This window comes from Macaca fascicularis, chromosome 11 (genome assembly GCF_037993035.2).
Source record: "Macaca fascicularis isolate 582-1 chromosome 11, T2T-MFA8v1.1".
Taxonomy (NCBI): domain Eukaryota; kingdom Metazoa; phylum Chordata; class Mammalia; order Primates; family Cercopithecidae; genus Macaca; species Macaca fascicularis.
The window spans coordinates 1,895,177-1,919,322 of record NC_088385.1 but is presented as its reverse complement, the minus strand read 5'-3'; the positions used below and the strand labels follow the sequence as shown (position 1 = coordinate 1,919,322).

General features: G+C 38.7%; 1 protein-coding gene across 20 annotated transcripts in view; it reads right to left on the bottom strand.

Moving 5' to 3' along the window:
* The window catches only part of ERC1 (ELKS/RAB6-interacting/CAST family member 1), a 503,040-nt gene that overhangs the window by 388,312 nt on the left and 90,582 nt on the right, over positions 1 to 24,146 (bottom strand). For all 20 annotated transcript variants that reach the window (XR_012419854.1, XR_012419846.1, XR_012419850.1 and 17 more), the window contains one exon: positions 6,400 to 6,567. Coding sequence is in view for 11 of the 20 variants with exons in the window: in XM_045366369.3 (XP_045222304.2) it covers positions 6,400 to 6,567 (168 nt within the window). In the remaining 9 variants the exon portion in view is untranslated. The remainder of the gene's footprint in view (positions 1 to 6,399; positions 6,568 to 24,146) is intronic.

Here is a 24,146-nt window from a genome sequence, read left to right as displayed (position 1 = left end):
AGGAGGCTGAGGCAGGAGAATCACTTGAACCCGGAGGTGGAGGTTGCAGGGAGCCAAGATCATGCCACTGCACTCTAGCCTGTGTGACAGAGTGAGACTCAGTCTCAAAAAATAAATTAATTAATTAAATAAAACAAAAAAAGAAGCACTAATAACATAAACCTATTTTGAAAATAGCTGTACTAACTATCTGGTAAGTTTCAAGACACACAAAAGTGTGTAACATGATGAATTATTGGGGCTGTAGTGTACGAAGAGAGCACAATTACTGATCCTCTGCTCTGCTGCCTCCTGTGAAGGATGAAGAGGAAGGACAAAGAAAATATATTCAAGATTTGCACGGTGTGTGTGTGTGTGTGTGTGTGTGTGTGTGTGTGTCTCCTGCTGCCATGTAAGACGTGCCTTGCTTTCCCTTCACCTTCTGCCATGATTTAAGTTTCCCGAAGCCTCCCTAGTGACTCAGATATGGAAATGTGAGTCAATTAAACCTCTTTTCTTCATAAATTACTTAGTCTCAGGTAGTATCTTTATAGCAGTGTGAAAATGGACTAATACGAAAACTTTTCTAAAAATGTTTACCTAGTGAAAAATAAGAAATGCGTTACTTGCAAACGACCTTTGAATTCTAACCAGTCTATCTTTTCTTGTAACATTAATCATCTAAGGCTTTTTTAGTAGCTTGCTGTCATGTTCTCACGATCTGAAAGGCAAAATTTAATGACTGAAGACCCATGCAATCTTTCAACACTTTGGTTTTAAATGAAGTAATCCTTATAGAATGAGAGCGAAGAAAATGGGAGCTGAAAAATAAATGTTATAAAAGTAAAATACATGCCCCTAACACTTACGACCTAATAAAGTGATAATCCATCATGTCACCAACATTTTGGGTATAATCAGCCTACGGCGACAAACAGGCTGTGGGCACAGTGGTGAGTCAAGTCTTTGTACATCCAGATGCCTTCGGAAACCTGCACTGTATTAAACCAAATAATTAAATCACTCCCCTCCTCACAAACTTCACAACTGCAATAACCAGTGAAATTTTAAAAATTCATATTTTACTAATATCCTACACTTAAAGAAAAGTTTAATAGGAAACGGAACCCAAAAGGCTTACGCATTATGAATCATAGTAAAAATTACAAATAACTTCTAATCCACTAAAAGTTGTCTGGTTTTATTTCTTACCAACATGCTATTGTGCCTAATAAGAAGTAAATGCATGAGAAGCACAATTGGGGAAAAATACACAATGATCAAGTGAGATCATGAGAAGTGACAGCATGAGAAGTGAAAAATGTTTTGAAACTACTAAGTCTATTACTTGAAAATATTACTATTTACAGATCAAAACGAACACAAACAAAATAAAACAAAAATCAGATGATCATCTCAATAGGCCCCAAAAAAGCAGTTAACAAAACCCAGCATCCCTTTATGATTAAAACCCTCAGCAAAACTGGCACACAAGGGACATACCTTAAGTCATCTATGACAAAGCCACAGCCAACACTATGCTGAACGGGGGAAAGTTGAAAGCATTTTCCCTGAGAACTGGAACAAGGTAAGGATGCCCACTTTCACCACTTCTATTCGACGAAGTACTAGAAGTCCTCGCCAGAGCAATGAAACGGAGAAAGAAATCAACTACGTCCAAATTGGAAAAGAGGAAGTCAAACTATCATTGTTCGCTGATGATAAGGTCATATACCTAGAAAGGCCTAAAGACTCATCCAAAAGCTCCTAGATCTGATAAATGAATTCAGTAAAGTTTCAGGATACAAAATTAATGTACACAAATCAGCAGCACTACCAGACACCAATAGTGACCAAGCTGAGAATCAAATCAACAACTCAATCCCTTTTACAATAACTGCAAAAAACAGTAGAATACCTAAACAAGGAAATGAAAGACCTCTACAAGAAAAACTACAAAACTACCGAAAGAAATCACAGATGATACAAATAAATGGAAACACATCCCATGCTCATGGATGGGTAGAATCAATATTGTGAAAATGACCACACTGCCGAAAGCAATCTACACACTCAATGAAATTGCCATCAAAATACCATCATCATTCTTCACAGAACTAGAAAAAACATTCCTAAAATTCACATGGAACCAAAAAACAGCCTGCACAGCCAAGGCAAGACTAAGCAATAAGAACAAATGTGGAGGCACCACATTATCCAACTTCAAACTATACTACAAGGCTATAGTCGCCAAAACCAATCGTGGCACACAGACGAATGGAACAGAATAGAGAACCCAGAAATGAAGCCAGGTACTTACAGTCAACTGATCTTCCACAAAGCAAACAAAAACATAAAGCAGGGAAAGGACACCCTATTGAACAAATGGTGCTGGGATAACTGGCAGGCCACGTGTGAAAAATGAAACTGGATCCTCATCTCTCACCTTACACAAAAATCAACTCAAGATGGATCAAAGACTTAAATCTAAGACTTGAAACCATAAAAATTCTAGAAGATAACACTGGAAAAACTCTTCTAGACACTGGCTTAGGCAAAGACTTCATGAACAGCAAACCAAAAGCAAATGTAACAAAAAGATAAATAGATGGGACTTAATTAAACTAAAAAGTTTCTGCATGGCAAAAGAAATAATCAGAAGAGTAAACAGACAACCTACAGAATGGGAGAAAACATTCACAAACTATGCATCTGATAAAGGACTAATATCCAGAATCTACGAGGAATTCAAATCATCTAGTGAAAAACAAATAAATCAAAGAGTGGGCTAAGGACATGAATAGACAATTCTCAAAAGAAGATATACAAATGGCCAACAAACATATTAAAGCTCAACAATGGCCAGGTGTGGTCACTCACACCTGTAATCCCAGCACTCTGGGAGGCCGAGGAGGGCAGATCACCTGAGGTCAGGAGTTCAAGACCAGCCTGACCAACATGGTAAAACCCTGTCTCGACTAAAAATGCAAAAATTAGCAGGGTGTGGTGGCAGATACCTGTAATCCCAGCTACTCAGGAGGCTGAAGTAGGAGAATTGCTTGAACCCAGGAGACGGAGGTTGCAGTGAGCCAAGACTGCATCACCACACTCCAGCCTGGGCAACAGAACGAGACTCCATCTCAAAAAAAAAAAGGCTCAACATCACTAATTACCACGGAAATGCAAATCAAAACCACAATGCAATATTTAAAAATCAAAAACTAATAGAGAGTGGCATGGATGTGAGGGAACACTTTTACACTGCTGGTGGGAATGTAAACTAGTACAACCACTATGGAAAACAGTATGGAGATTCCCTAAAGAACGAAAAGTAGATCTACCATTGATCCAGCAATCCCACTATTGGCATCGACCCAGAGGAAAAGAAGGCATTGTACAAAAAAGACACTTGCACAGGCATGTTTATAACACAATTCACAATTCCTAAAAATACAGAACCAGCCCAAATGCCCATCAATCAAAAAGTGGACAAAGAAAATGTGGTGTGTGTGTGTGTATATATGTATATATATATATATACACCACAAAATTCTACTCAGCCATAAAAAGGAACGAAATAATGGCATTCACAACAATCTGGATGGAGCTGAAGACCATTATTCTAAGTGAAGTAACTTAGGAATGGAAAACCAAACATTGCATATTCTCACTTACAAGTGGGAACTAAGCTATGAGGATGCAAAGGCATAAGAAACATACAATGGACTGTGGGGAGTCAAGGGGACGTGGGAGTGGGTGAGGGATGAAAGACTACACATTGGGTATGGTGCCCACTGTTCAGGTGATGGGTGCACCAAAATCTCAGAAATCACCACTGAAGAACTTACCCATGTAACCAGATACCACCTGTTCTCCAAAAACTATTGAAACAAAAAATAACAATAAAAAAATGTTTAAGTTTTAACTCATTTTATTTAGATGGATACTTTCTTGATGTATCTATCAATTCTAACACAAAAGCAAGCACTGTACTTTAGTGGGAGAGAACTAACAGCATTCTCATGCAGATCAGGTATAATCTGAAGATGTCCACGACCATGCAGTGCGGTTTCATGTGCACTGGTACACATCCGTAGAAAAGAGAGAAAATGGGGACATACATTAAAATTGAACACTGGAAAATAAGCGTTGTTTAGAAATGGTATCACTACATATTTGGAAAAGCCAAAAGAATACACTAAAAAAAAAATCCAAACCTTTAAGAGAATTCAGTATGATGACTAAGTACAAAACTGATATACAGAAATCACAAGGCTTCATGTGTAAAAAAAAAACAAGCAGTTAGAAGATATAATGAAAACTGTAACACTTTGTAACAAAAAGAAAACCTAGGAATAAGCTGAATAAATGTATAAAATCGATATGAAGGAAACATTAAAACATTTCTGAGAAACAAAAAATGCATTCACGGTAAGATACACCCTACTCTTGTCAATTCTCCATAAATTAGTAACTACACATTTTATGTAATCCCAATAAAAAACACAACAGAAAGAATTAAAGGCAGGAGATGATAAAAGCTGACTCTAAATTTCAAATAGAAAAACAGCCAAGAAAAAAAAAGCTAGGGCACTTCTGAAAAAGAAAAGTACCTTGGAAGGAATTAGCTATTAACATATATTACAAAAACACAAAAATGAAAGCAATGTTAATGGATACATAGACAGATCAATATCACTAGAAAATAAGAAACATTCTAAAATATAACTTTTGTAATATGTCTCAAAATCCAGAAGTCTTAAAACATTCACTTTAAGGTGTCTGAACACACACACACACACACACACACACACACACACACACACACACACACACAAAGTCAAAAGCCAAACAGAGCTAGGAGCAGTGGTCTTGGGAGGCTGAGATGGGAAGATGGCTTGGGGCCAGGAGTTTGAGACCAGCCTGGACGACATCTTTCTTTAAAAAAAAAAAAAAAAAAGCGCAGGGGCTGGGTGCAGTGGCTCACACCTGTAATCCCAGTACTTTGGGAGGCCAAGGTGGGTGGCTCCCTTGAGGCCACGGAATTCAAAACCAGCCTGGCCAACATGGTGGTAAAACCCCGTCTCTTCTAAAAATACAAAAAAATAACCAGATGTGGTGGTGGGCGCCGGGAGTCCCAGCTACTTGGGAGGCTGAGGCAGGGGAATCACTTGAACCCAGGAGGCAGAGGTTGCACTGAGCCGAGATCGTGTCACTGCACTCCAGTCTGGGTGACAAAGTGAGACTCCGCCTCAATAAACAAGTCAAACAGGAAGAAATGTTTAGAACTCACATCAGACAAAAGAGCTAATGTTTCAACTGGGAAGCAATTTCTACAAACCAACTTTTAAAAAAGCAGAAAAGAACTCAAAATAAAAATGGGTAAAGCATATAATCAAATAACAGAAAATACAAAGGATTTTAAATATAAAAATATGTTCAACTTTTCTTATAATGAAAGAACTGCAACTACACTGACAGTGTTTTCTCACCTATCAGATTGCCAAAAAGTAAAAAAGTCTTTTAACACACTCTGTAGACAACTATGCGGGAATATATCGCTTTCATCACTGATAGTAGAAATGAAACTTGGTACAATCTCTTTAAGGCTACTTGGCAAAATCCATCAAAATTATAAATGCATATCCTTTCACTCAGCAGTTCAAGGACTTTATCCTAGAAATATACTTGACTTATGTATCAACTAAATATGTACAATGCTTTTTACTACAGAATCATTTTATGTAAAGGAAGAAATTTTTAGCAAAATAAATGTCCATCAGTAGGAATTTTGCTAATTATAGTACATCCATACAATGTTATTAGTAACAACAATGAAGAAACCCTTGGAAAGAATATCAAAACATATTAACTGAAAAAAGGAGAAAGAACAAGTGGCAAGGAACAGTAAGATCTGTACTGAAATACACAAACACACACATTTTTTGGCTCATATATGAACGACGTGTTTGTCTGGATGCCCCTGGTCTGAGCTTAAAATTGTCATCTTATTAAACACATAAATGAAGCTGTACCATCCCAAGTCCATGTACTAAACCAATTTAGTACAGTTGCAATAAAAGACAGAAGGGGAAAAAGAATGTCAGTTCAAACACTTTGGCAATTTACAAGGCACTTTTGAGAAACAGCATGAAAAGCACTACTGGAAGATACTAACCGTGTTTAAATTTTTAAAAACTGAATATGCAATTTTCAGTTTTTTAAATTTTTAAAAACTGAATATGAAACAGCAATCTTAACAATCTACCTACTACTGCAGCAACAGTTCCAAATTACTAATCACAAAAACATAAATTGAAGAATGAGCAAGAAACTCTGACAGCATTTAGATATAACTTAGTGGTAGGAGTGAGGACGTATGAGGAATGGGCCACTGAACTCAGAAGACCTGCACCCTACCTTCTTCTGAAGAACGTTAACCTTCCGCTCCTTCACATCCAACATGTCCTTGAGGTCGTGGATCTCCCCAGCTTGCGTCCCCTTCTCTTCGGCCATATCCTGAATCTGCTTCGTCTTTTTATTCAACATGGTTTCCTTCTCTTCCAAACGCAACCGGAGAGCATCCACCTAAGAATGTAAGAGTTTTACAAGTGATGAATTAAAAAGAAAAGAATGTAATTCCTTTCAAATAGATATGTTATAAAGGTTATAAAGAGGTTGAGTTTTGTTACTCTATAAAAGTAAGTATCATCTACGTCTATGTTTCTCTGGATTCAGAGTCCAGCGTGCTCACCATTACACAACGGAACCTCTACGACTCTGTTTCTGAAACTTCATGTGCATCAGAATCATCTGGAGGCCTAAATCAAGTCCGTCGTTTCTGATTCAACAGCGTTGGGGTTCAAAATGAGTATTTCTAACAAGTTCCCAAATGAAGCTACACTGCTTTAGAAAATCTAAAACTAGGAAAAGGGAAAAAAAGCATCACCAAGCATAACACTGGCTATCTCAGATAATACAATCTAGCCACAGGCTATGAAGCGTTTATGAAAAACAACCCCATAATGCACTTAGATATCCATACGAAGCAAGAGCAGAGGCCTACTTTTAGATGGCAAGACTAACCAGCTAAAAAGTTTGGTGACTAGTACAAAAGCAAAGGCCTACTTTTAGACGGCAAGACTAACCAGCTGAAAAGTTTGGTAACTAGTACAAAAGCAAAGGTCTACTTTTAGATGGCAAGACTAACCAGCTAAAAAGTTTGGTAACTAGTTACCTTTATCCCTGAAGTTTAATGCCTTTCATTAGATATAACTTTAAAATAACAAGAAATCTAATGACATTATTTTAAAATCCATTCACAGAAAATTTTATTAAGCTTTTAGCACCCCATACATATTCGCACACCAAATTTGCTTTTTGCTTTTCCACCCAAGGATTAATAACAAATAGTTAAACATTTGATTATAGGAAAAGAAGGAAGTGGATTTCTTTTATCTAAGATTCAAGGCTGTTCACCAGGAAAAAAGTGAGTCATATTTTCAAGCCGAAAATTGTTAATAAGCTGTTTTACATTCTTTTTTCATTATTGTCATTTCAAACATATAATCCATACAAAAAACTATTAATGAACTATTTTATATTTTTCATACTAACTCTTTGATAGTTAATGTATATTTCACCTTTATATCACATCTCGATTTGGGCTAGCCACATTGCAAGTACTTAATAGCCACAAATGGCTGGTGGCTACCACAGAGAATAGTGCAAATCTAAGAAATCAAGTATGGTTCTACAGTCTCTCATCTTTAACTTGTCTTATCTTATTTTTCCTATCTGAACGTGGATTAAACCACAAAGAAAATATAAATAATGTTTCATATTTAGGGTACATCAAAGCACTCAGGAAGATCTAATACAGGTTGACCATCCCAAAATCTGAAAATCCAAAATCCAAAATGCTCCAAACTCCAGAACTTTTTCAGCACTGACATGACACTTAAAGGAAATGTTCAATGGAACATTTTGGATTTTCGGATTAAGAATGCTCAACCAGTAAGCATAAGTGTAAGGCAAATATTCCCAAACTCAAACTCTGAAACACCCCCAGTCCCATGCATTTTAGGTAAGCAATATCCAATGTGTAGTGTATCTAAACTACAAGGTATCTGAGAACCAATACTGTGTGTATGGTGGTACTTCCTGCTCAGTTAAGGAGTATGGAAAATTTCTTAACAAGACTAGTCTCACTGGAGATTGATAAGTACTTGCTACTACTGTAAGTACTTACAAATTATGCTGGACCATACTGGAAAGGAAAAACATGCAGATAAGCCATATTTCACTCTGCTAAACTACATTTCTACCAACTACTTCTTTTATTTTTATTTGTATTTTTGAGACGGAGTCTCGCTCTGTCGCCCAGGCTGAAGTGCAGTGGCGCGATCTCAGCTCACTGCAAGCTCCGCCTCCCGGGTTCACGCCATTCTCCTGCCTCAGCCTCCCGAGCAGCTGGGACTACAGACACCCGCCACCGCGCCCGGCTAATTTTTTGTATTTTTAGTAGAGATGGGGTTTCACCGTGTTAGCCAGGATGGTCTCGATCTGCTGTCCTCGTGGATCTGCCCACCTTGGCCTCCCAAACTGCTGGGATTACAGACGTGAGCCACCGCACCCGGCCTCTACCAACTACTTCTATGCAACCAATCTCACCAAGTCAGAAAGTAAAGAACAATTGTTCGAGCTCCCATTTGTAGTTATTCACCACAAGTTCCACCGTGCTCCTTCAAAAGACTCCTTCATCTGTAATTTACCTCTATTCTACTTTAATAAATATACACAGTTAATCTAATTATAATCTGGAAAGATCTACCTGAGAACTTTCAAACTCTAAAAAATCTTTTTCTGAATCACAAATACTATCCTTTTCTTTCTCCTACACCTACTACATCTACCGTTTGTCCACAGCATTACCTCTGATCTATCATACCTTCTTGTTCTGTCATTCGTCTCTATTCTGTTTTTTGTTTTGTTTTGTTTTCCTCCCAGCTTAAGCAATGATTTCAGTCTCATATCAACTCCTTAAAAAAAGAAAATCATACCTGTTTTACTTTACTACTTTATTTCTGAATTAAACAGTCTTCTGGGCCTTCCTGTATGTGTTCATGTGTATTTTTGTCACCATATACAGTAATCCCCCCTTATCATCAAGGAATATAATCCAAGACCCCCAGTGGATGCCTGAAACCACAGACAGTATCAAACGCTACACACACACTGTTTTTCCTCTATATATATACCTATTACATAATAAAATTTAATTTACAAATTAGTCACAGTAAGAGATTAACAACAATAACTAGTAACAAAATAGAACAATTTTAACAGTATGCCAGCATCATTACTCTTGTGCTTTGGGGTCATTATTAAATAAAATAAGGGTTATGTGAACACAAGTACTGAGATACTGCAACGGTCGATCTAATAACCGAGACAGCTACTAAGTGACTAAGGGGCAGGTAGTGTGGATACATGGATACACTGGACACAAGGAAGATTCACCTCCAGGGTGGAATAGAGCAGAATGGCACAAGATTTCATCACACTACTTAGAAAAAAAAGCATAAATTTAAAATCTGTAAGCTGTTCCTTTCTGGAATTTTCCATTTAATATTTTCAGACCACAGTTGACCACAGGTAACAGAAACCAAGGAAAGCAAAAAAGCAGTTAAGGGAGAACTACTGTATATACATTAAAATCCTCACAGTTCTCAGGTATCGTATTTTCCTCCCTTGCATTCTCCCTGTGGAAAATTTCACTCTCTCTCATAGCAATGTGGGAAACTGGGCCTTAGAGAAGCCAGCAGGCCCAAGATCTCACAGCTACAAATAAGCAGCAGAGCAGAGATTTAAGATCAAGCGGTCTTGCCTCCAGATCCCACATTCTTAACCACTAATTTTCTAATACCACCCTAACCCACAGGAGCCCAGCAGGGCATTCGAGGCCCTCCATGGTCAGATGGGCCCAATGTACCCGCACTGCCTAACCTTTGCCATATGCCCCTTTGCCCCACTTCCAGTGGCTCTCTGTTCCAGCAGTACTGCCATTCTCTGAATAAATACCATCCTTTCTTGTCATTGTTCATCTTGTCCTATGCTTGTAATATCCTTAACCCCTATCACTTACAAACAGTTCTGCCTGTTGAACACATCTTTCAAGACCCTCTTCCTATGCTGCCATTTAATAAATATGTTCCAATCCCCCAACAGACAAGTGCTGTCACCCTCATCCTTTCCCAGGGTATTTTGTTATACAATTTAACACTTTTTTTCCTCTTATATAGAACTTAGTAACATTATGATACAGAACTTACCAATATTTCTATACTTAAAGTAACATTTTAATTTCAAAAACCTCGGCCGGTCGCGGTGGCTCACGCCTGTAATCCCAGCACTTTGGGAGGCCGAGGCGGGCGGATCACAAGGTCAGGAGATCGAGACCACGGTGAAACCCCGTCTCTACTAAAAATACAAAAAATTAGCCGGGCGCGGTTGTGGGCACCTGTAGTCCCAGCTACTCGGGAGGCTGAGGCAGGAGAATGGCGTGAACCCGGGAGGCGGAGCTTGCAGTGAGCTGAGATCCGGCCACTGCATTCCAGCCTGGGCGACAGAGCGAGACTCCGTCTCAAAAAAAAAAAAAAAAAAAAAAATTTCAAAAACCTGTATGTTCCCCCTAAAACAGTAAGAAGAATATAATTGTTTTAAGTTTTTGCAAATCTCTTTAATATCTGGCTTATAACCAAGCAGGGGGTACATAAGACTAGCTTTAGAATAAATGCAATTTTGGTACCATCTAACAAAGCTTAAATGAAAGACCCAAAAGAATGAAACTATTTCCAAGTATTTTACCCACATCACAAAACAAAGTTCAGTAATATTTACAGGAATACAAAATGCCTAGCACCCAACAAGGTAAAACTCACAATGCTTGGCATCCAATCCAAACTCACCAGACATGCAAAGAAGCAGAAAAACACAACTCATAATAAGGACAAAAAGCGTTCAATGAAAACTGAAATCAGAAATAACACAGGTTATGGTATGATCTCACTTACATATGGAATCTAAAAAAAGCTGAACTCAAATAAACAGAATAGAATGGTGGTTACCAGGGGCTGGGGATAGGAACAGGGAGAGGAATGGGGAGACGCTGATCAAAGCGTGCAAACCCTCAGTTATGAAATGAGTAAGTTCTGGGGATCTAACATACAGCAGCGTGTAATTAATAATGCTGTATTATAGAGCTGAAATTTGCTAAGAGAGTAAAAATCACAACACTCCACCACGCAAACAAAAAAGGTCCAAAAGGGAAGTGTCAGAACAGACTGAATATTGATTCCTTTAAAAGAAAAGGACTGCAACCACAGAGTAAAGACCTTAGTGGAATATGAAATTCAGCAACCAGACTGTTCAAGATGCCAAAGAACCCATGGACCCTTATCCACTGGCACTCAGGCGCAGCTCAAGCCAGTCAGTGTCGCTACTAAATCCTATTTGACAGTATCAGATTTGGTTCCTATTAGCTGAACCCATTACAGGCCATCAGTGATGGTAAAGGCGCTTACCGAATCTGGTGACCCTTCTACACAGTTAAGGAAGTCAATGCCTTAGAAAAGTATACATGTCAGAAATTTGAAAAATAAATAAATCACATAATCATTTGTATCTAATTACTACACGTTAATCTGTATTTTGTATACTATACATTATTCTACTACCTCTAACCAAAAGCAAAAAACAAAGCAACTCATTAAAAAAAAAAAAACTGGCCGGGCGTGGTGGCTCATGCCTGTAATCCCAGCACTTTGGGACGCTGAGGTGAGCAGATCACTGAGGTCAGCAGTTCAAGACCAGCCCGGTCAACTATGTAAAATCCCATCTCTACTAAAAATACAAAAAAATTAGTCAGGCGTGGTGGTGCATGCCTGTATTCCCAGCTACTCAGGAGGCTGAAGTAGGAGAATCACTTGAACCCAGGAGGCGGAGCTTGCAGTGAGCCAAGATTGTGCCACTGCACTCCAGCCTGGGCAACAACAGCGAAACTCCGTCTCAATTAAAAAAAAAAAAAAAAATTATTTTATCCTACATCCCCTGAACACATAATTAAATTCTTATTATAAAGGTGAAAAGCTAAGGCATTCAAACCTAAAGTCTCAAACCTAATTTTCCTGTGTCTCAGTTCCTCTAAGCATTAATTTCAGAAAAAAAGCCGTTCCCTCTGCAGGCCATGGACCTGTATGTAGGAAAACATCCCTCATCACTTCTAAGTGTTTTTCATTCTGATGGTACCAATACCACATAAGACAACATTTGTGAGACCCCACATTGCCGCTTCTTTATGCAAGGTACCCAGATGCCCAAGCTGCGCTTCATACTGGATCCACGGTTCCGTTAACGGACCTGGAAACGTGCCAATGCTGACCTGACATAAACACCCTCATGGCACTGAGAGAGGGTCAAGTATGAATCAGTGACTGAAAAAGGTGAAGAATAAGAACTCTTGTTATAAACATACCAACCTTTAGCATAAGTGTGGCTGGAAACACAAGCTTTGATACAAAAATATTTCATATTATAAACATTAGACACAGAAACTGCCCAAGTCCATACCCCTAATTACTAAATGATCTTTTCTTTACTAAGTATTCAATTCAAATCACCTGTGTACACTCTTTCTTAGTCTGCTTTTTCGTGCAGTACAGAATTCAAATACGCTAGTCTGGAGATCTGAGATAAAAACCACCACGCAAACCACTTTGCCACTACTAGATTAATTGCTCTGAATTCTACACTGATCTTGTGGTTCGGAGTGAACTAAATTTGTAGTATAATTTTGCGTGAGGTCCATATTTTACAAACCACAAAAAACATATTCAGGAAAACCCCTCAAAGACCAGCAGGACACACAGTCATCACCCTAACACCAATCCTGGCAGGAGGAATCAAACCTGTTTATTCACATCGGTGGAGCTGGAGGAATAGCATTCACCCAACTTGCCAAGGTTGTCTGTGGCAAACAGGTCACGCCAACTTCAATAAAAACAGAAGGCTTTTGTCTACAAGGTTTTCCCTACCAATGGAAGTGAACAGAAAATGGCTACCCTACTGTTTGGCCTTTCACTTCTGATCAAAAAACAATTAATTCTGGCCCAGCGTGGTGGCTCACGCCTGTAATCCCAGCATTTTGGGAGGCCAAGGCGGGCAGATCATGAGGTCAGGAGATGGAGACCATCCTGGCTAACATGGTGAAACCCCATCTCCACTAAAAATACAAAAAAAAAAAAAGCCAAGCATGGTGGCGGGCGCCTGTAGTCCCAGCTACTCGAGAGGCTGAGGCCGGAGAATGGCGGGAACCCGGGAGGCGGAGCTTGCAGTGAGCTGAGATCCGACCACTGCACTCCAGCCTGGGCGACAGAGCCAGACTCCATCTCAAAAGAAAACAATTAAGTCTCTCAACCTACCTTAACTTTCGTTTGTTTTAAATCAAGAAACAGATCTATCTAAAGGCACATTAGTAGTAATAATTAGTTGCATGGAAATGTGGCTGGTTTCCTATCATTCCTCTCTTGGCTTTGCCAACATGACACTTTCCCTTTCTAACTCTGTGATCACATCTTTTCAGTGTTCTCCATCCTCTGTCATTTCCCCTCCTCACATCTCACTCACTGCATGGAACCTCCTCTGGAGAAACTAACCCAATTCTACGGCTTTAACCACCATCTCCACAGCTTCCACATCTTTATTCCTGGCCCCAAACGAGTTCTAAAAACCTAAAATTCTAATAATTTTTATTTAAACCACATCTTCCACTGATTCGTTTAGAAAGAGACATTTTTAAGAACTTTTTAATGTATGTTAAATCTGACTATTATATTTTCTACATTTTTCCTGTATTCTGCAGTATTTCATAAAATTTTTTAAAGAGTTAAATAACTGAAATTAAACTCCCAACTTTAAAGCTGAGAAAAATCAAGGCCCAAACTAATTAAGTGACTTGCTCAAATCCACTCTAAACGATATATCTTATGACTGCATTTCCCATTGTCCCCACCTAGACGGGAGGCTGAATGCCAGGTGAAGGGCACTGAGCCATGGACTGACAGCATTACAGACCAGACAGAAGTAAACTTTTTAGAGCACTATTTCAACAAACTGCATTGAGCTCTGTTTGATGCCCCACACTTGACAAAAAGATGAAAAGCTCAGATATCAAAATAGTCAAGGTAGAAATGAGTCATTCCACAGTACCCAGTTTAAAAAAAAAAAAGACATTTTGCAAATTTATATTCTGAAAAATTAATGTTGATACCTTCACTCACTTTCGCTTGAAAATTCATAGCAAAGACGACACAGTATTGGCTATACAAGTATACTGCAATAAGTGGTATCAGGTGTGCAGCCCCAAGAAACTCTTGGCCTCTGGAAACCTGATACAGCATGGCAGTCAGCCAACCTACTGTGTGTGACCCCTTTAAGCCAACACATAACGTAACACTTCCTCATTCTGGTATCAGAACGAAGATCAGCAAAGCCTTATAACTCTATGTGAAAACCCTCCCAGAAAGGGAGAATTCCTTACAGCTTTCTCTATGTGAAAACCCTCCTGGGCTCAAGTGATCCTCCTGTCTCAGCCTTCCGAAGTGCTGGAATGACAGGCATGAGTCACTCTGCCCGGCCATTGCAGAGGTCTTTATGCTTTCTTACAATTTCTGTCTTCACACACCTTGAGCTTCATTTTCATTTTGCCACTGTTGAAATATATATTCCTTTATTTCATTCCTGTGCTCTTGACAGGTAGAAACAATCTAGATGCAGAATTCCACCTGTTCTATTATTTAGCAACATTATATCAACAAGGAGAAGCAACAGACAAGCTCTTCCTTTTGTGACCTTTCTCTGAAATTCTTCACCTTTACCGAATAAACCTCAGTTGACTTGCGAGTTTTGGCTTTAAAGGCATTATTACTGTAAGGTCTATGCCATACTATTATATTGACATTAGATTATTTTTTCCTATTACATTAATGCCTTTTTGTCTCCTGTTTTTTTCTTGCATCTCATTCTTCCCTTCTTTCTAACATACATCTTTTAACAGTACTTTCCATAGGGATCCTGGGTAGTCAACTCTCATTTGTATTAATCTGAAAGAAAAAGTCTTTCTTCTCTCTTTACTGAAGAATGGTGAGAGTTCAGCTTGGTACAGAATTCTGAGTTGCCAATGTTTTTCACTAAACTTTGAAGATTTTACACTACCATATTCTCACTACTGCTGTCGTAACTGAAAAGTCTGATGTTGGACTAATTGTTAATCCTTAGTAGGTAACGTATTTTTTCTCCCTAGCAGGTTGTTTGTTTCCTTTTTTAGAGACAGCGTCTCGCTCTACTGCCCAAACTGGAGTGCAGTGGCACCATCATAGCTCACTACTGCCCTGAAGCCCTTAGGCTCAAGGGATACTCTTGCCTCAGACTTCTGAGTAGCCAGGACTACACGTACACACCACCATGCCGGGTTAGTTTTTTCTTGTTGTTGTTGTTGTTTGTGGAGACACGGTCTCACTATGTTGCCCAGGCTGGTCTCAAACTCCTGGTCTCAAGTGATCCTTCTACCTTGACCTCCCAAAGTACTGGGATTACAGGTGTGAGCCACCATGTCCGGTCTACCTGGCAGTTTTTAAGATCAGGTTACCTATGGTTCCACTATGTTGTATGTAGGTGTAGATATTTTCCTGCTCAAGAATAATTTGTTCCTGAATTGAAGGATCCATTCCTATCACCAAAATCAGAAAAATTCTCAGCAATTCTCTCTTTTAAGATTGCCTCTTTATCCTCTCCTGAAACTCCTACAGATATAAGTTGGGCTCAATTTCCATAGAGTTCTTTTTAATAATTTCTGTCTTCCTATCTTTCCTATTGTTTGCTGGGTAATATCTCATCAGATCTATGTTCTAATTCACTAACTGTTCCTGCAGCTCTCTATAATCTGCAATTAAACTAATATACTGAGTTTTCCACTTTAGTTACTATATATTTCATGTCTAAAATCCTGTTTTGATATTTTATAACCCGGTTGGTTTTATACACAGTGCTTTTGTTTTTTCCTCATGTTTTAAATCATTCCTTTATGCATTCATTAATTATAACAGCTAATATTTACTGAGTGTTACTATAATACATACATTAACATTTAATTCTCACAACATTAAGAGGTAAGGCTATTATTCTTCTCACAGATGAGAAAACTGAGGCAAAAAAGTATACACTCATACAGCAAGTGGCAGAGCCAAGATTCAAAGACACTATACTAAACAGCTAGTGCTAGCTGGGCACGGTGACTCACACCTACAATCACAACACTAATGGAGGCGGAGTTGGGAGGATCGCTTGAGCCCAGGAGCTGAAGACCAGCATGGGCAACATAAGGAGGTTCTGTCTCTATAAAAATTAAAAATTAAGGAAATAAAAATTAAACACCTAGTGCTACTTCAGCTTTTGCTCTCAACAGTCATGAAACAACATCCAACAAGTTATATCTGATTATCCCTCTGGAGGGTGCTCCCATGCCTCCTAGTCCATCCTTTAATCATTTAACGTATGGTCTCGCTCTATTATTCAACGTTCCTAAGTGTCTGATCGCTCCATTTGTTCCTACTCCCGTTATTGGTTCAGGGGAGATCACAATCCACAAGTGATGGACTAATGTGGAATTGTAAATTCATTCTAAGCAATGCTTTTATCTGTGGGAATCTACATGTACTAAGTTGAGAGAATGTCCCTTCAGAGCAGTTATGTCTATTAAAACTCAAACCTGCATGATGAGAGACCTTTCTCCACAAAATCAAAGCCCAAGAGAATCAGTCAATCTCTCATATTGCCACTAATACTGGTAGGAGGAATTTTTTTCTCGTCCAACCTTTCTCAGGAGAGTACTAGATGTATGCAGAGGTCTTGGCTTCAGATCCCTATCTCATTTAGGACCAGCGTCTATCTGCTGTCCATGCGTTATCGTTGATCCAGGTAAAGTTCTACTCATTTCGTTTTACTATTTTTCCATTTATGTCCAATACCCATACCCTCCTTCAATATGCAGCTATTCTAATACATTTTAATATGTTCCTGAATATGTATCTTAGAAACACAGAGGGTGATTTTTTATATTCATACATGTTTTTCAATTTATATTAATGCTATATACCTCAACCTGTTTTTACTTTTAAAAAACAGGATGGATGCTGTTTTTTAAACAATATACTACTCATATAACAAGTACTATAAAGTGAGTCGAGACCACGCCATTGCACTCAAGCCTGGGCAACAAGAGCAAAACTCTGTCTCAAATAAAAAAGGGAAACATGGATAGTACTTATATCTATCCATGGTCTAATGTATACATGCTTCTGCATCGCTGCTTTTGACTTTTGTACAGTATTCCATGGTACATATCCACATACTTTTATTTATCCCACCCCCCAGTAATGAACACTTACGCTGCTTTTAATTCCTTGTTACCACAAATAATCCTGCGGTGAACATCCTTATACATGTCCTTTTGTGGACCAGCAGGAAACTTTCTCTGGGAAATATACCAAGGAATGGGATTACTGAAACCACCTACATCATTTGTGTTACGGTTTGCCCAAATCCTCACAGGCACTGAATGTTATCTCATATTCTAATTTTTATCAATTTGATGAACAAAATAGAATATTTCATCATCTTTGAAATTTGCATTTATTTACTAGTGAAAGCGACGATATCATGGCATAGTTAACCACTTAAGTTTATCTGTTAACTGTCTATTCAAATCCTTCCCTCTCCCTATAGTCTCTATTTCTTAATGATTTTCACTTTTTTTGTTTTTGTTTTTTGTTTGGAGACTGAGTCTCGCTCTATCGCCAGGCTGGAGTGCAGTGGTATGATCTCAGCTCACTGCAACCTCCGCCTCCCAGGTTCAAGCGCTTCTCCTGCCTCAGCCTCCTGAGTAGCTGGGACTATAGGCGCGTGCCACCACACCCACCTAATTTTTTTATTTTTAGTAGAGATGGGGTTTCACCATATTGGTCAGAATGGTGTTGATCTCTTGGCCTAATGATCCGCCCACTTCGGCCTCCCAAAGTGCTGGGATTACAGGCATGAGAAACCACGCCTGGCCTCAAGCATCTCTTTTTTATTCTTTATCTGAATCCTTACTATTTTAAGAGGCTCTAAAAAAAACTCTTCTCCCAATCTCATATGTTGGCTTTGCCAATGGTTTTCTTTCTTGAAGACAAATGCTTAAATTTGATAGAATCATTTAAGCTCTCTTACCCCAATATATACCTACTAAACATTTTCATTGATTAGCTTTGTAGTTTCTCTTTAACACTGAGGTCTTTAATCAATCTAGAGTTCACTGTTTCCATCTAGAATGAAGTAGGTGGCCAACTTTATTCTCTACATGGTATGTCAGTTTTCTCATGCTTGCTTAATTTTGCACTAGTTTATGACTGACTCCCTCTCCACATAAATGTTTCTGATTTCATACTCCCTATTCTTTTCACTACCTGCTCCTTCCTGTGCTAGTTACCGCACTGTTCTGAGGTGTATTGTTTGGTTTCGTTTGGTTACGTATCTACATTTTCATGTATCACAGGGCAGGGTTCTCCCATTTTCTCTTCTCTTTTTGTTTAATGTTAGAACAGCTTTATTCATCCATATAAATTTTTTAAAATTTAATAGTAAAATATACAGACATAAAATTTGCTATCTTAATCATTTTAAGTCTACAGTTCAATAGTGTTGAGTATATTCATGCTGTTGTACAACCAATCTCCAGAACTCATTTCATCTTACAAAACTAAAATTCTATACCCATTAAACCCACATTCTCTCCTTCCCAGCTGCTGGTAACCACCGTTCTACTTTCTGTCTCTATGAATTTGACTCTAGGTATGCAAGTGGAATCATACATAGTATTTGTCTTTTTGTAACTCATCCTTACAAAATTTAAAATAAAATGAATTCCTAAAAAATACTGTTTGGTATTTTGTTTGTTTTGTTTTGAGATGGAGTCTCGCTCTTGTCGCCTAGGCTGGAGTGCAGTAGCGTGATCTCGGCTCACTGTAACCTCTGCCTCCCAGGTTCAAGTGACTCTCCTGCCTCAGCCTTCTGAGTAGCTGAGATTACAGGCGACCGCCACCACGCCCGGCTACTTTTGTATTTTTAGTACAGAAGGGGTTTCACTATGTTGGCCAGGCTGGTCTTGAACTCCTGACCTCAGATAATCCACCTGCCTCAGCCTCCCAAAGTGCTGGGATTATAGGTGTGAGTCACTGTGCCTGGCCTACTGCTTGGTGTTTAATTGGAAATGCAAAAGAATATATACATTAATTTCAGGAAAACTGATATCCCTGCAGGATTAAATTATACCATCTATTGATATGGAGTTTCTTTTATTTATTTTTCCTCATATCCTCTGGTAGAGTATTAGTCTTTCTTGTTTTTTTCTTGGGGAGTGGGGAACAACTTGATGAAAATGACTATTTTTAAATATTTGATAGAAAATATCAAATATTGGGCCGAGTGCGGTGACTCATGCCTGTAATCCCAGCACTTTAGGAGGCCGAGGTGGGCAGATCACAAGGTCAGGAGATCGAGACCAGCCTGGCTAACATGGTGAAACCCCGTCTCTACTAAAAATACAAAAAATTAGCTGGGCGTGGTGCCATGCTCCTGCAGTCCCAGTTACTCGAAAGGCTGAGACAGGAGAATCACGTGAACTTGAGAGGTGAGAAAGAAAAAGAAAAAAAAAGAAACTATCAAATATTTTCTCCTCAAAAGCCATCTGGGCCTTAGGATTTGGGAGGGAAAAAGGGATGAGGTTGATTACCATTTCAATTTCTATAATGACTGTTATTCATGTTTTCTCTTAACTCTTGAACTTATTCTGTCATTTTATATTTTTCCAGAAATTTATTTCTTCTTGTTTTTCAAGCTTATTCGAATATAATTGTTTAGAGTTGTCTTGTATTATTTTTAAACTCTGTAGTACTAGCAGTTACTTTTCCTTTAACATCTGTAAGAGCTGTTCCTGTCTTATTAACCTTTTTCAAATAACTACCTCTTGGTGTTGTTTTATTCTCTACTTTATTAATTTCTCACCTTTTATTTATTACTCTTTATTGTTTTTGGATTAACTCTGTTACTTTTTTCTAAGTTTCCTGATTTGAACACCTAGATTACTTGTTCTTCTTTCTTATTTTCTGATGAATATGTTAAAAACTAGAAATTTCCCTCTAAATACTGCTTTAGTTATACCCCATAGTTTTTTTTCTACTTATGTTCCATAAATTTTTATATAGAGAGCTTTCACTGCCACTCATTTCTAAAATGTTTATATTTCTCCTTTAACCCACAAGTCATTTCGGTAGTATGTTTCAAGATTGCAGACTTATTTTGGTTTTCTGTTGCTATTCTTTACTATCTTTATAACTACTTTACCATCTTTACTCCTGATTTCTAATTTTGTTGCATTAGGAGTACAAAGTCATGTGACTTTGACTCTTGGGAATTTTGAAGTTTCCTTTATGATCCAGTACATGGTTAGTTTTTATGGCTGTTCAGTAAGTTCTTAAAAATATTGTTTATTCTCTATTTGTTAGTACAAAATTCTGTATACACATCTATGAACTTGAGCTTGTTAATGTTATTAAAACTTTATGTTGATGCTTGTTTATTTGATCTAATTCTGACAGGAGCACATCCAAATGACCAACTACAACTGTTGATTTATCTATTTCACCTCATTGCTGCTATATATTCATTCATTCATTCATTCATTCATTCATTCGTTTAGAGACAGAATCTTGCTCTGTCGTGCAGGGGCATAATCTTAGCTCACTGCAACCTCCACCTCCTGGGTTCAAGGAATTCTCCTGCCTCAGGCTCTCAAGTAGCTGAAACTACAGGTGCGTGCCACCATGCTGAGCTAATTTTTGTATTTTCAGTAGAGACATGGTTTCACTATGTTGGCCAGACTGGTCTCAAACTCCTGAACTCAGGTGATCTACTCACCTTGGCCTCCCACAATGCTGGGATTACAGGTGTGAGCCACTGTGCCCAGCCTGCTTTACATATTTAAATGCCATGTTGTTAGATGCATAAATTGACACAATTATATTTTCTTGATCTATCAGCATATAACATTGTTCTGTGTGCCTTAAAAGATAATTTAATATTAAAATAAATCATATTTGGGAAGGCCTATTTTCCTGATGTTTTATTTTTAAATTTTTTTCTATCTCGTGTGTTTTTAACTTTGCTGTTACTTTTTGTCTCTGTTTAACTCTTGTTGACAGTATATTTCTGTATCTTTTTAGCCCAACTGAGATTTATATTTTCATTTTAATCCAAGTACTTATTTGTATGTATTGACTTTCCCATTATTTGTACTGATTTCAGCCTTCTTTGTTCATGATGTCCACATACCATCACATTTCTTTCTCTCCCCTCCCTACTCTTTTCTATTCTCCACTGGGTAAACTGAGTTTCACTCTGATGGTTTGAAACTTATACATTCCATTTTGATTTTTCTAGTGTATTAAGAGACATACTTATGCTTATATTTTCTTGTCAACTTCTTAAGCTTATCATTATCTACATCTTCCCGCGAACCAGACATCACCCCATCACCTCTGTAAGCAGTGCTATCTCACCAGCTGGAACTGGGGGAGTGGCTGTGGCAGGAAGCAAGCCTCCCCGATCAGAACGCCTCTGGCAGGATCATCTGCACCGCTTCTACAAGAAATGCTCTGCCCAGTTATAGAGAGGATGCTGAAAGAGGAAGGAGCACTCCAAAGCCAGTCTACCTTCACAGGCAGACTTGAGTATCATGACAATGTCGCCCTGCAGCACCCAGCCCCAACCCTACCCTACCCCATAATTCACACAATCCACCTACAACAGGAAGACAAAACCACATTCACTTGAAAAGATTCTAAGCCCTGTCTCTGTCACGGTACCTAGTTCTCCTTTATTCTGAGCAGCTAATTCAGAGATATCGATAGACATATACAGATACATTAATAGATACAGATAGGGATATAGATCATCAGCCTTTCTGTTTTATGTGCCACGGTATCCCCAGTGCTCAGGAGAGTTCTCAGCAGGTACTCCCAAAACCCCGTGGAATGAATGAAGAGATCAATCAATCCATCTTTCTCTTCTCTCATAGTCTCTTGTCACAAAAGATGCCTATCTCTTTCTGAGGCTGTATAATTCCATCAACCTAAATCCTTTTCTCCTCTCTACCAACATGAATTGTTTCTTCTTCTCCCCACCTTTCTTTGTGGCTAGTCCCCAACCTACCAATCAAACAAGAGTCATGGTCATCTATGCATATTGTAATTCGCAAAATCAGAAATGATGAATTCCAGTCCTAAAACTAAGACCAAGTAGTTGGATAGGCCTTCAGCAGGTTGTTTATACTCTCTCTGCACAGGGAGGAATTGCAGCATTATGATCAAGAACAAAAGTTTGGGGGTTTCAATCAATCGGGCACTAGGTCATGTAACCTGAATCTCTCGAAGTTTTAGCTCCCTGTCTGTAAAATGTTATAGCAATTCTTATTTCTTGGAAGGTTACGCTAAGAATTAACTGGGAAAATGAAAGTATACAAACCCGCCATGGTACACAAAAAGCACTCAGGTTAGATACTGTCATAAATATTCTTTAAATTACGGAAAGACCGGACGATCTCTGAAACTGCCCTCTCGTTCTAAGAACGTACGACTAACTCTAAGTCTGCTCAAGAAGCCAGACTCTAGCTTCAAGTGGCACGGGGCTGGGACTGCAAGCAGACGGTGCTCGTCAAACAGCAGCATCCTAGCTCTAGAGCCTAAACATCCCAGGGCAAGGGCAGTTCCTCACCTTGTGCTAGAGGCTGATCTCCCAAGCACCTCTGAAAAAAGAACCACTTCCTCTTCCTGTTACTAAGATATAGATTATATTCCTTACCTATAATAAACAGAATTCCAAAACACAATTTCCTGGAGAAGTAAGGGAAAAAAACTGGAATACTCTGAAGCAGTAAAGTCCACATTATTTTGGTTTATTGATAAAATCAGCTCTGCTCTGCACATTGGGAATTAATCCTGAAAATACATTTAATGGTAGCTCCCTAGTATAGCATCATGATTTTGGAACAAGAAAATAACTTTAATTCTTGAGAATGCTGTAACTGATATAGCAAAAGTCCCAGGGTTACTAGCGAGAGTAGCCTCAAGTGCCAATCAAAAGTGGTATGCTAATAAGCAGTTCATAAACTTCTCAATTATAAAAGCAAAACAACAATACTTATGTTGTCAAACCCATGCCATTACTATGAAGAGCAAATAAAACAATAAAGACCAAATCAAAGTGTTATAAACTGTAAGGTGTTTCAAAATTGTTTGAACCTATTGAATTCAAATTTTCCTCCGTGGCTGGGCACAGTGGCTCTTGCCTGTGATTCCTGTGCTTTGGGGGCTAAGGCGGGAGGTCTGTTTGAAGCCAGGAGTTCAAGAACATCCTGGGCAATACAGTGAGACCTCATATCTACAAAAAATACAAATTAAAAAATTAGCCAGGAGTGGTAGCCCTGCATCTACAGTCCTCACTACTCAAGATGCTGAGGTGGGAGGATCACTTGAGCCCACAAGTTCAAGGTTATAGTGAGCTATGATCGAGGCACTGCACTACAGCCTGAATGACAAAGTGAAACCTTGTCGCAAAAAATAATAATAATAATTAATAAACTAAATGTCCCTCCAAATTCAAAAGAGAACATAATTAAACACCTGGCCAAAAAAACCTTAAGTTGTTATTATCATTATCCTTATTTTATAGATGAGGAAAGGGAGGCTTAAAGAAGTAATTCCTAGATGGTCACGGTGGCTCACGCCTGTAATCCCAGCACTTTGGGAGGCCGAGGAGGGCGGATCACCTGAGGTTGGGAGTTCGAGACCAGCCTGACCAACAGGGAGAAACCCCATCTCTACTAAAAATACAAAATTAGCCAGGCGTAGAGGCGCATGACTGTAATCCCAGCTACTCGGGAGCCTGAGGCAGGAGAATCACTTGAACCCGGGAGGCAGAGTCTGCAGTGAGCCAAGATTGCGCCATTGCACTCCAGC